The following is a 13,387-nucleotide window of genomic DNA, read 5'->3' on the forward strand; positions in this document are numbered from 1 at the left end:
CTACCTTATCATTATAGTGCTGGAATATGTCTGTTGCCTCTGAGTGACATGAACTACATTATAATTTACTGTAAGGACAGAACATTTACTGCAGGAGGAATGTTACAGAGAGGTGAGAAGTCTTGAAAATAAGCTCAAGAAAGAAATGAACAAAATTAGTCCTTTAAAACCAGACAAACAAACTTTGAACACGTATTGTCATTATGACATGAATTATATATAACTTCCATAGTAATTACCAAATGATTCATAGTAGCTACAGGATAAAAACTCTTAAGATTAATGAGCCTTGGCACAAAACATATATAATTTTCATAACAACAAAACTGTCCTTCAAGACATGAATTACTTTAAATAATTTACAGACACAAGAGACACATGAAGGTTTGGAATAAGCTAAAGAAAGGAAAAAGAAAACTGTTGAATGTTTTCAGTTATATATTCTGATGACTACATAATGACTACACAGTAGCTAAGTCTACCGTTTAATGAAGGATCTTTTCAGAAACATAATTCTGCATGTTCATCTTAAAATCTCCGTAAATTAAACACCACCAAATCTGTCTTGTGCCTATTCATGCAAATACACTAGTTCAGTCATTATAAACATCTGTACATATGTACCCTCATGTGAAATATCATGTGCTTCTGAATGAACTGATGATCTAATAGTCATTTAGCATTATTGAATGTTGTTTTGTTTTGTCCAAACATTAAGTGAATCACTGTACATTTAATTTATCCATGTTTTGTGGACAACTTCCTGAACTCCGGTTTGGTAACTTCTATAATGTCATTTATTGCCTTTTTGCATAGAAAGGGATATGAATCCAATCTTGGAAATAAAGTCTTCCTAGAAAATTAAACAAACATTTTGACTGGAAGTTCAAAGTGTGGTCTCTGATTTTTGCACAATATATTCCTTCATTCATTCATGGTCTGAATCCGCTTATCCAGTGGCGCCAGTCCTTCACGGGGTGACACACACTCACACACTCTTTTTACACTGACTTCCATTGAAAATTAAAAAGTATTTCCTTCACCTATAAAGTTACTATTTTGAAGGTACATGTTTTTTCTTTGTACTGTAACGATATATAAATTACACAGTGTAGGGTATATTTCTCATTTGTAGTCCACATGCTGAAACATGCCCTGGAGGACATTAAACCTTTTGTCTGTCTATAATAAATGTGTATCCCATTAAAAACACTTTGGGAAATACACTTACACACACACACACACACACACACACACACCTAACCACACACACACACACACCCACACACACACACTCCCCCTCTCTCGCATTGTGCATATATCCTCTTTATTAGTATACACTGCCTGGCAACTACGACATATGCGTTCCTCCTTATCCTTGTTTCCATGGCAACTGCTCAAACTTTCCACAACTAGTCGTCATATATCAGTGTGTGTGGGGGTGTGTGATCTGTGGTAACCCTGTTACCATGGCAATGGCGGGTGTGTCTTGTTGTCCAGCATGGGGGAAGTTCTGAGGACAGAACTCCTTCACTATTTACACAGCAAACACTACACCACTGAATTCACAGACTTTAACACTCAGAATGAATAATGGTACAGATCTAATAACTTAACTCCACGGCGGATAGATTTGTACTCTGCAAAACACACTTCTCTGTTTGTGTGCGTGTGTGTGGTGACTAACTGCATTACTGAGAGCAGAAAGATGAGGAATCAAAAAAAGAAAAAAAAAGTTGCCTGACTGGTCTCATAAAAACCGCAGAAACCTGGCACTGAGAGTCCTGTTACCAGCCAAACAAAACAAACTGAACATTTCTGCCATTTTAACTTAATTAATTTTAACTTAATTTTACATGATTATTTTTCAGGATAAAACATTTAATCATTTCAGTGCCCAAAAATATTATATATAAGTAAATATAACTGTACAACTTTTTAAAACAGAAAACTAAAGCAAAGTTAAGCAAAGAGTTAAAAAGCAGATCTACACCGTAGTCTGTGCGGTTCACAAGGAGTGTTGGAACCATTCAACAACACCTGTTATTTCACACCAGACACAGCAACGGTTTTTATGCATTTACCTGTGATTACATCATCTACAAAAGTATTTATTATCAATATCTGTATGGCCCCTGATGAGCACAGCCCCTGTGAAATGCTACACTGATTAATACAGTAGCGTATTACGTGGTGCATCTGGTGTGAAATCAGCTCAAGTGTATTAAATCACTGCAGCTAAAAAAACAAAAAAAAAAAAACATATTTGCAGTAAAATTCAGTGCAGTTATATTCATCAAATAAAAGTGCTGAAGACTTAAAGGTACCACCACAGTGAGATAAAGTTAAGTCACTCTTGGTTAAGTAACTTTTTTCTGAGTTTGCTGAATTATTATTATTCCCTTTATTTAGTTGTTCAAATATAATTACACAGTAACTGCACATTCTACACTATAAATAACTTCCTGCATGCACTTCTTACATTCCTTTGTTTGTTTCAGTATAAAATAAAAGCTAAAAAATGCAATTTTTTTGCAAATTCAGATCATAAAATATGTTCAATATAATTATCTAGAAACAATATTATATGATAGTGGAGTTTATAATTTCATATTCCTCAACAACTGGTTTCAATAAGATTCAGGTTAGAAACACTACTACTTATAAAGTGTTAAAGTGCTGTGTATATCTGAAATACTACATTTTATCTGTACCTGGGGGATATCAGAATCACATGTATGCAGGAGTATATGTGTGTACATGTGACAGCATGTGTGTCTGGATTAAGGGGTTTTTCAATGTGGTGGGGAGCAAATTTTATAATCTGGCAAAACTCAATCCAGCTGCAACTATTTAGCAATGGAAGAAAACTTTGGAAAACAACAGTGTGCTAACAGTAAAACCACTGTTTCTCAAAGGAAAGGTGACGCCTCACCCGAAATGACCCGAAATACTGTTTTCAGAATTGCCAGAATTTTTTTTTTGCCATGGCACCATGAGAAGCCATGTGGTATAAATCATGCCTCTCATCTTAAATCCAAATGGGGAAGAAGGACGTGAAGCATGCAGCATCTGATCTGGTCTGATGACCCACGGATAAAAATGAGTCATATACGGCTGAGTCTACTACACTGATAAAACAAGTCAACAGAAGCCCCATTCATGATGAATCAGAGTGGATGAAGCTATCTCTACATAAGAAAGACATATCAGTGGATTTCCTCTCTTGTGACACCGTCATACCAATGGTCGTCACCAATCCATTTAGTTTTTCAAAGGTTAAAGGTCCCATGTTATAACACAATCCTTATTAGGCCACTGTAATAATGTCATACAAGGCTAGGAGAAATCTATAAACCCAAAACTCTAATAATGTTTCAAAAAAGTTTCTGAAAGCACTGTCAAAATCTGACAAATATCACATAAATAGTTTGCTTCCTTTTGTTATGCCAGGCTTAAGGCCTAAATGGAAGCTAGCATTAGTTTGGCACGGAAAGAAATGCCTACAATGCTGTCATATTATTATAATGACTGCATCCCTCACAACAGAATCTTTCAGATTAGTTGCTGTGTGACTGAGGAATGGAGGAATGTTAGCCGCAGCTGATGAAGCAACTATACGCCTTGGGTGGAGATCCTCACTTTTATCAGTACATTTACACTAGTTTTATACACCCTGATCCAGAGATAAGAATGACACTCAGAATGTGACAGACCCACAATTTTATTGCCAGGTAGACACACCTGTTTTCACAGACGAACTATGTTAGTTTAGCTAACTTTTAGCTCTGAAAAGACTGAGCTATTTGATGCAGGAGCTGAAAGCTGGGAAACATATATCACAGATTCCATTAACTTTGAAGCAGAAACATTTCTTTCCCTTCTGTGGGCAAAAGTGGATTGGGTTTTCATCCAGAATGACTTTTTAAATAAACTTTAATTATCTTTTAGCTTTGAAACAATAAATCAGTGTCAGGTGTGAATGGGCATTTAAAAATATAAATATATTATACATAAAAATATATACATTATACACCAATTAGCCATAAAATTATAACCATCTCTGTGCATCTACACTCCCTGTTCGTACTGATCGTACAGGAGCGTGTCGTAGTTATACAGTTACAGACTGTAATCCAGCTGTTGCTCTGCATACATTATTTGCTCTCGTTCAACCTGTTCTGAAATGGGCGTGGATCAATATCCCCACACTGACGTGGTGGTGGTACTGTGTTAGTGTGTGTTGGTACGAGTGGATCAGACACAGCAGTGCTGCTGAAGGTTTTAAAGCCCTCTGTGTCACTCCTGGAATGAGAATTGTCCAGTAACCACAAATATATACGGAACAATACCCGCTTAGCAGTGGTCCTGTGAGGTCAAGAGTAGGCTAGACAGATATAAAGAATCCTGCATTAGGAAGAGGCTTACTGCATTCTCTGGAGTGATGGAGCTTCATCTAGTATATATTGAATGAGATGCTGTTTGTGATCAAGAATGAATCATCTAACATAAGTACCCGACCTCACTAATGTTTCTGTGAATGGAAGTCTCACAGTCATCAAATTCTCACAGCAATGTACTAAAATCCTTGAGTAAACTCTTCCAAGAAACGTAGAAGACTTGCTGCAGCAAAAGGAACAAATTCCCTTTCAATACCCTTCACTTCAGAAGAGATGTTTGATTATCCCCAAACTTTGGCCCTACATTAGAGGCTGACTCAGTAAGTGATTAACCTTAATCTGTGTAACCTCCACAAAAAAGAGCAACACTGTTTCGTGTCTTTGTACAACCAACCACGGTTTTCTGTTCTAATGAAAATATGTACAAAGAGCTGCATTAGGCCTCTGTATTATCTGGCTGCTCTCCTTCAGCTTTGTGTGAAATGAAATGCTTCGGATAGGGCTGCACCATGTTCCTTGAGCCATTCAAACAAATCGCTTAAGAACTTTGCCTATTGTCTGTAAGTCTGGGGCAGGTTCTGAGGTTGGACTGCTTTCAAATTGGATGAAGAAATGAGAAAAGTGACTTTTTTATGTCTTCAAGTTCCTGTTTCAGAAACAAAGGCCGGGAGTCTGTAGTGGAACAGAGGAAAAGAACAGTTTAATACGACATGACCCTCCAAGAGGGATTAGATAAAAAGAGGCCAAAACATAGCAAATCTAATGCAGGTCTTCATTAGGTTCTGATTATACACTATTGTTCATTCAACAATTTGTTTGAAATCATGGGTATTAATAGCTAGATCAACACTCTTTGCTTTGCTGCAGTTGCAGGATGTATTTATTTATTTTTTTTTGGAAAGGCTTTAGAAAAGATGTTTGAACATTGCTGTAAAGATTTTAATGGCATTCAGCCACAAGAGCATTAGTGAGTGATGTTGGATGTTGGATTAATTCTGATCACAAAAGTCACTTCAGCTCATCCCAGATTTACTGAATGGAGCACCATAACTCCACATGAAACAGTTCAAATCAGTGGGTTTATAACCCTCTAGTCAACACTCAGTATTGAGCCTGGTGAATTTAGGCCCATGTTCACTGGCTCCAAATTTTCCCAATTCATTGCTTTGCACAACTGAAATCACCACTGTGTAAGAGTAGGGAAGATCACAAAGAGTGTCCACAAACCTTTGGCCATATTACAGTGATCACTGCATTAAATCTGTAAGCTAAGGCTAGGGTGTCTAATACAAACCTTACTGATGTTCTACATTATGTTTTAAGTGTATTGAGTCCCTGATAAATTCATTTGTACAGTGTTACCCTGTAGTTCATTACAGCGTTCAGAGTTACGGTGTCTAAACCAATCTGAAGCTGTGTGTAAGGAAATAAACTGAAAGCTCACTCAGCTGATCGCCCAAGTCAGGCAAGATTCACAGGAATGACTTAAAATGAGGTCCAGCATGATTGCATTTCTAGAGAAACCAGTTAACACCTACAGCTGACCTGATTAGTCATGAGAAGACTACTCAGAGGATTGTACTCTCTCCGCCCCATCACTCAGCACAACGTAAGGCAAATTGGTTGAGCTGTCCAATGACATTGCATTAGCACCAAAACATGAAGGGTGGAGAGAACGAGTAGCAGCCTTCGTCCTCCCAAATGGCAGCTTTGTGTAGCTGAATCTTAGCTGAATCTAAGCCCCAGCCCTTTGTGCATGTTTTCAGTAATGCTGAAACTGTGCAGCAGTAGCCTACTCATTTTATTATGAGCTAAAATGTGCAAGAATGCTTTTCGTAATGGCGCCACACTACTGGGTCATATAACACCACACTATTATTTCTCTATCACTCTGTCATTAAAGGTCCAGGCCTACTGATTAAGCTGCTGTAAACACAAAGTGACAGTAAAATGGGTTTATGAGGTCCGCCGTTTCCAGCTGTCCAAAAACCCTGAGGCACAATCTTTAACTGCCTCAGGTTTGTCGCTGAATTCACAAAGTAAAAATTGCCTCTCTACTTATTTATGAACCTGTGACCAGTGAGTTGCATGTAAGACACGCAGAGTTTATACATTTTGCAGATGGGACGTGTGTTACACACATTTATCATTTGTAGGTAGCTAATTAGGGCAGTGGAGCAGTGAAACCTTTCTCTGGTGTAAAAAAATACCATTAAATATTATTTTAATGAGTCATAATAGAGTGGCTGGCCCAAAACTAATATTTCATTATCAGTACCTGGTTTCATTAATGCATTCGTGGCTGAATGCCACCACAGCAATGTGCCAACATTTAGCGCAAAGGCTTCCCAGAAAAACAGACCTCCCATTTCATATTAGATGTCAGAAATGTTGAATGAGTAGGCCACATTGTGTATGTCACTCATAGTAAGGCAGACATAGTACGGCGTGAAAAGAGTGCACTGGAGGTAATGTTAAGGCAGGGACACGTGCAAAAATAGTGTTGTATCATGAGTTGCATGACTTACATCGCCAAGAGCTATGAAGTGTCAGAGGCGCACAAAGATAATTAAACACGCCTCACGTTTCATTTGAATAGGCAAAGTTTTTAGGCCATTTACAGATGAGGCATTAATTTGAATGTCCCGCAGCTACAGCATACACAGAGCAGTCCTACCTCATTGAAAACACGGGCAACAGCCATTTAGTCGAGCTAACCTGATGCCATTTGACATGTAATTCACTTTATATACACTCATGCACACACAAAATATCCCAAATTATGTGCAAAATCTTTTGTTGTGTTGAACCCACACACACACACACACAAAAACTTACACAATAAATTACACATTGTCATCTGTCAGCTGAATGTTGATATTCACAAACAGAGACAGTTCCGAATAACATTGTCTAGCTGTTTGTAATGAAAGCCAGGATGTACACAGATACTGTCCTTGATTAGGTTGACAGAATTATAATGGAAACACTTGCAAAAAGTGCAAAATTCGTCCCATTTTAAAATTAATGCTTATGTTTTTTGTAGTTTTTTTCCCCAATATCTTGAGCTCTGAAGCTCCTGAAATGTGCATGTTTGCCATCTTTTTAGGTTACTTAATTACACTTAGAAAACACACATAACATGTCATTTGACCAGGTGGGTCCAAACTAGTATTTTCCCTTAAAACATCCCAATAACCATTCATACAATTCCTGTTTTGCCAGAACTGCTGCAGAAACTGGCCTGGCTTTTGGGAGTAAAAAGAAGGTGTGGTTTCACTGCTTGTCCAGGTAATGATTAGAAGAAGAATGCGAGGACAAGGGTGTAAAGTTTCAGCCTCACCCCCTTTCACTTCACACTTACACACTTGCATAGCCAATCGCATTCAACTCTTGGCTCCTCCCCCCACTTCCCCTGCTATACTAAGAGGAGCAGTGTCCACTGCCTCTGCCCAGCTGCTCGGGTTTCTCCAGCACAGCAGACCAGCTTCCCTCCGCTGCTCTCTGTCTCTCCCCTGCTCGCCCGCACTCTCTCACTCAGACGACCCACAGGCAGAATGTCTAAAACAAGAACAACCTACACTGTCAGGTCCTCTTCCTCCGGGACGATCCCTAGGAGCTTCAGCAGCATGTCCTACTCTGGACCAAGTGCCACCCGACAGAGCTACACAGCTCGCAGCTCCTATGGAACCAACCGTGGCTTTGGAAGTGGAGTGGGAGGTGGCGGCTTCATCAAAAGCTCCACAGCATACGGAGGTGGCTATGGTCTAGGCATGGCTGCCGGAATGGGTAGCGATGTCATCCAGCCCATCACTGCTGTAACAGTCAACCAGAGTCTCCTGGCCCCCCTAAACCTGGAGATCGACCCCACAATCCAAGTTGTCCGCACCCAGGAGAAAGAACAGATCAAGTCCCTCAACAATCGATTCGCCTCTTTCATCGACAAGGTTAGTAACTGTTGTTTTTACGTCTTGATTTTGTTCTTGGGTGGGCTTTCACTTTTTTTTCTGACTCTTGTAAATGTATGCTTGATGTAGTAGTTTTGTTGTCGATAGTAGTTCCTCTGCAATGATCCCCAAGGTCTTAGAGTTAGAAGTTAAGGTAAAGTTACAGTGTAAGTGAAGGTCAGTAAAATGCTGCAGCCAACAGTTCAGATAAAACCTGAAAGAAATTACCTTAGACCACGGAGCACACTGATAAACCAGGCATGATGTTGAGTTAAAGTTGATACAGGAGAGATGAAGAGCTCATATAATCAATTCAGTCTCCTGCTAAAGTTATATCTTCCCAATTCAAACTTGTGTAATGGTTACTTGCTGCAGAGAAGAACAGGCGATGTGTGGTCGGGGTGGGGAAAAAGGGTGTGTCACTGGTCAGAATGAATGGTTTACCTTTGCAACAGACTGCCCTAGGAGCTGTTAACTTTAATGAAAATGCAGTGCCCACACCCAAAATTAAATGTACTTTCGGAGTTACGTATTTATATCTGGAAGACATGATTTATACAAACAACAGATTTCCCTATTATCTTTCTTCTAAAGCAAAACCGAATGTGCTAAGCTAGTTCTGTATTACCAGGCAGAAAGAGCAATGTCACCCAAACCGGGATCTGCTCTACAGAGTTAATATTTAATCTGAAGAAACGGTGTCATGTTCTAGCAAACAGCACTGGACAGATTACATAACAGACTCCCCCCAAGGCAACTACAATGAAGTCTAATCTAGTTTTGATTGCTCTCTTTTTGTCCAAGTGTTTTTCCATGTTTTTTTTTTCCCTTCTTTGAAAACATGTGCTTTGAATTGAGCTGATATTTCAGTGTGGTTGCTGTTTGAAGTAAAGTCAGCAGTGAAGCCAAGAGTGTTTTGTGCTAGCATAAGTGCAACGGTCACTTCTCTTGTTAAATACTTTATCATTTAATTAAAACGTCTTTAAATATTTGAGCAAATGCACTCTCCTGTGAAAGACTCAGTCAAAACAAATAGCCACAAATAGCACACATATCATCACTTTTCTAAACTTTGTACCTTGACCTGTCCACTTTTGTCCCCCTACCCCAAAAAAAAAACCAGGATAAATCAGGGTAAAGCCCATCTCCCCCTTCAGGTCCTGTCTCAGGATGTGCGTCACAATTTCCCTGGAAAAAAACAAACAAAAAAACACTGCTTTCATGCAGACAGTCACCCATTCCATCTAACATCAGGCCAGCGGGGCTTTTAAGGAGGCTGACTGATTTCACATGGTGCCTGTTGGCATGTGGTTGTGGTTTACTGCATTGAACATCAGACTGGCTCAGAAACCACAGCTCCATTCAATTACTGAACGCAACGGCAATCTGGACAGAAAGCCCTTTGAAGCCCTGAATATGGTCTTCATTTGTGTCTTGGCTGCAACAATAAACCCATTCTCTCCTCGCCCACCCAGGTACGCTTCTTGGAGCAGCAGAATAAGATGCTGGAAACCAAATGGAGCCTCCTCCAGGAACAGACCACCACCCGCTCCAATATTGACGCCATGTTCGAGGCCTACATTGCCAACCTGCGCAGACAGCTTGACAGCCTGGGTAACGACAAGATGAGGCTAGAGGCTGACCTCCACAACATGCAGGGCCTGGTGGAGGACTTCAAGAATAAGTGAGTCATTGACTTTTCACTAGCAGCTCAGATGAAGGCTTTCCAACCCTGGGTTGTGGGGTATGGATGGTGCCCAAGTTTTGTGAAGGCAGGGTTTGTGGTACACTTAAGTGTTCCCAGCATAAATACAGCTCCATAAATGCACATAGTGGAGGAGTAATATTTTACCAGACCCCTGGGAATAGAGTCAGGCCACGTTTCTAGCATGGCTTATGCAACAAGGGAAAAAAAATATGACCATGACTGAATCCATATGTCTAACGGATAAGGTCACGCCTTAGTTTGCTAAACCCATTGTCTACATTACCTTCACTGACAGGATTTACATCACTGTGCTGGCATGTCCTGGATATTACTACTGCAGATGCTTTTCCAAACGAAAAACACACAGAACTTGGCTAGCAACTCGCATGAGTCACCTCCATTACTGAAAGGCCCACTGAACCATAAGTTAGACGCGCCTTTTTTGCAAATTGAGACGAATGCGATGAGCTTATTCCCTGACACTCTGAAAGGCGACATTAAACTGATTCTTGGTTTGAAACCTGAGACATGGCGTCTACAGCTTGTTCCTCACAGATACAACACTGCTTCCCTCTAGTGGGCAACTGTATATAAATATATAAACCATGCAGATGTCCTCAAACTTCAGGAATTTGATAAAGTCTTGTTATTTAAATTTTGACATAGATTTCCTTTGAATTTCCCAGGTATGAAGATGAGATCAACAAGCGCACAGAGGCTGAAAACGACTTTGTCCTCATCAAGAAGGTCAGCACAGCCAACAAAAATATAATCTAATATTATCTAATACATAAATATATGTAGGAGGTGCAGCAGTTTATGTAATTATTATACAATAACATAGTTCCTTGCTTGTTTCAGGATGTTGACGAGGCTTACATGAACAAGGTAGAGCTGGAAGCTAAGCTGGAGAGTCTTACAGATGAGATCAACTTCCTCAGGCAGATCTATGAAGAGGTACACACCAAGTCTTCTTCCACCAGTGTATTTTTTTTATATAACTCTCAAACGATAAGCCATGAATTCATTATTTTTCCACTCCTTTCTACTCCTGTAGGAGATCCGTGAGCTGCAGGCTCAGATCAAGGACACCTCAGTTGTGGTGGAGATGGACAACAGCAGGAAGCTGGACATGGACGCCATTGTGGCTGAGGTCCGTGCTCAGTATGAAGACATTGCAAACCGCAGCCGTGCTGAAGCAGAGACGTGGTACAAGTCTAAGGTATGGGCTACTGTGCTGATTATAAGATGCTAATTTAGAAGGGCAAAGCTAAAAGCCATGTCAGGGATCTACTTGAAAAAAACTTTAATCTGGATTTTCTCTTTCTCTCAGTTTGAGGAGATTCAGACATCTGCCAACAAGTACGGAGATGACCTCCGATCAACCAAGACAGAGATTGCTGACCTCAATCGCATGATTCAGAGATTGCAGTCTGAAATTGATGCTGTAAAAGGACAGGTGAGAATCTTTACTTATTGCCATGGTTAAGCCTGCAGTAATCTTCAAACAAAAGAAGTGTGAGGTTTTACTGGGCAGTGTGCACTTCTTGCTGAACAGAACTTCTGATCACTGCGATGTTGGTCATATCATACAAGGTCATAATAAATGATGTTTGCAGAGTAGTCATTTTTCCTCCATTTTGTCTTAGCGTGCCAACCTGGAGAACCAGATCGCAGAGGCTGAGGAACGCGGGGAGATGGCAGTGAGGGACGCTAAGGCTCGTATCAAGGATCTGGAGGATGCCCTGCAGAGAGCCAAGCAGGACATGGCCCGCCAGATCAGAGAGTACCAGGATCTGATGAACGTCAAACTGGCCCTGGACATTGAGATTGCCACCTACAGGAAACTCCTGGAAGGAGAGGAGGACAGGTCAGTCCACTTTTCTCCTTACGACATCCCCACTTGATACATATTAAGCTCATATTAAAAATCATTTAAAAATAGACAGGCTCTTAATCATGTGTTTATTCCACCAACAGACTTGCAACCGGAATCAAGGCGATCAACATCTCAAAACAGAGCAGTAAGTTCTAATCTTGCTTCTTCACTTCATGGAGCATGGGTCCATTTTGCCAGATATTACAAGAATACACTTTATATTCTGACGTGTTCGTTTCTGTTCTCTACAGCAAGCTACAGCTCCTTCCCAATGGAAAGTGCTGGCAGTGCCTACGGCAGCTACTCTAGTTACTCCTCCGGTTATGGTAGCGGCTACGGCGGTGGCTACAGCTCTGGCGGTGGCTACAGCTCTGGTGGCGGCTATAGCTCTGGTGGCGGTTACAGCTCTGGTGGCGGCTACAGCTCTGGCAGCGGCTTGGGCAACAGCAGTGTCACCCAAAGCAAGAAGAATGTGGTCATCAAGATGATCGAGACCAAGGATGGAAAGGTGGTGTCCGAGTCCTCCGAGATTGTCCAAGATTGAGCCCAAGATTGAGTTACCAACACCTGTAACTTTTTTGTGTTCTTTTTCACTCCTCATCCTGCCTTTAAACCAGTAAATTAGTGGTCCACCGTAACCAGTTCCCAGAGGAAATCAGTCATAAACCCGACTGTAAAGCAATAAATGCCTTAACTCTGACCGAAGGATTTGCAAGGGACCAAACCATATCTTTTCACATTGTGCCTTATACTCATGTCCACATTCCACATTAAAAAGAAACACACTCAGCCTGCTATACAAAAGCAGTACTGTCTTGCACAACATGCCTTAAGGTCCATATCAGTAAGCTGGAGAATCCTAGCCTAGATCTGCCACCAGCACTGGCAAGTCAATGCACTGTGACAGGTATTTACATTTGTTTATGAAGGGGTATATTCACGCTGGTGTTAAAAAGCCTTGTTTTTGGCAGATCTATGTTTGTGCCTCTGTAGAGAATGTCTTCCCATTGTGCGCTGTCAGTTGCAAAAGGAAAAGTCCAACTGCGTATCAATGAGGTGCTGTTTTTTTGCTACCAACAAAAAAATAAAAATAAAAAATAAAAGTGTTTACTGAAACTGGCCTTCATGTGTTTATTGTACTTTTCATCCTTCACTCAGTCCCTCTAGCAAGTCTAAACATGCTGTCATTTTTTCCTCAAGATCACTTTCCAAATTCACAAAGAGTGTAAAATCCATAGATTACCTGTACTGGAGACAACACACGTAGGATAAAAGTGTTCAGACTGGTGTTCAAAATTGTCCAAGTCACCACTCAAGCATTTTACGTTAATAGATTTACGAGCCAAAAATAAACTGGATTTGTAAACAGGCCAATTGTTTTTATAAATTTAGAGTTTGAGAAACTCGTTCAAGGCTTTATTTTCAAGTACACTGTCAGGAAATTGTCATTCCG

General features: G+C 40.4%; 1 protein-coding gene across 1 annotated transcript; it reads left to right on the forward strand.

The window, feature by feature from the left end:
• Nucleotides 1-7,842: 7,842 nt before the first annotated feature.
• krt8 (keratin 8) lies at nucleotides 7,843-13,049 on the forward strand. The gene is made up of 9 exons (XM_066670360.1): nucleotides 7,843-8,347; nucleotides 9,823-10,031; nucleotides 10,742-10,802; nucleotides 10,917-11,012; nucleotides 11,113-11,277; nucleotides 11,389-11,514; nucleotides 11,705-11,925; nucleotides 12,036-12,079; nucleotides 12,186-13,049. The coding sequence occupies exons 1-9, from the start codon at nucleotides 7,958-7,960 to the stop codon at nucleotides 12,476-12,478; spliced, it is 1,605 nt and encodes a 534-aa protein (XP_066526457.1). The 5' UTR covers nucleotides 7,843-7,957; the 3' UTR covers nucleotides 12,479-13,049.
• The last annotated feature ends 338 nt before the right edge of the window (nucleotides 13,050-13,387 follow it).

This window comes from Hoplias malabaricus, chromosome 5 (genome assembly GCF_029633855.1).
Source record: "Hoplias malabaricus isolate fHopMal1 chromosome 5, fHopMal1.hap1, whole genome shotgun sequence".
NCBI classification, from domain to species: domain Eukaryota; kingdom Metazoa; phylum Chordata; class Actinopteri; order Characiformes; family Erythrinidae; genus Hoplias; species Hoplias malabaricus.

Excerpts from the sequence above, each read along its gene's own strand:
- krt8 (XM_066670360.1), top strand. The coding sequence starts at position 7,958 with ATGTCTAAAACAAGAACAACCTACACTGTCAGGTCCTCTTCCTCCGGG. Across the intron at positions 11,515-11,704 it reads TTGATGCTGTAAAAGGACAG|CGTGCCAACCTGGAGAACCA; the intron begins GTGAGAATCTTT and ends ATTTTGTCTTAG. Across the intron at positions 11,926-12,035 it reads CTGGAAGGAGAGGAGGACAG|ACTTGCAACCGGAATCAAGG; the intron begins GTCAGTCCACTT and ends TTCCACCAACAG.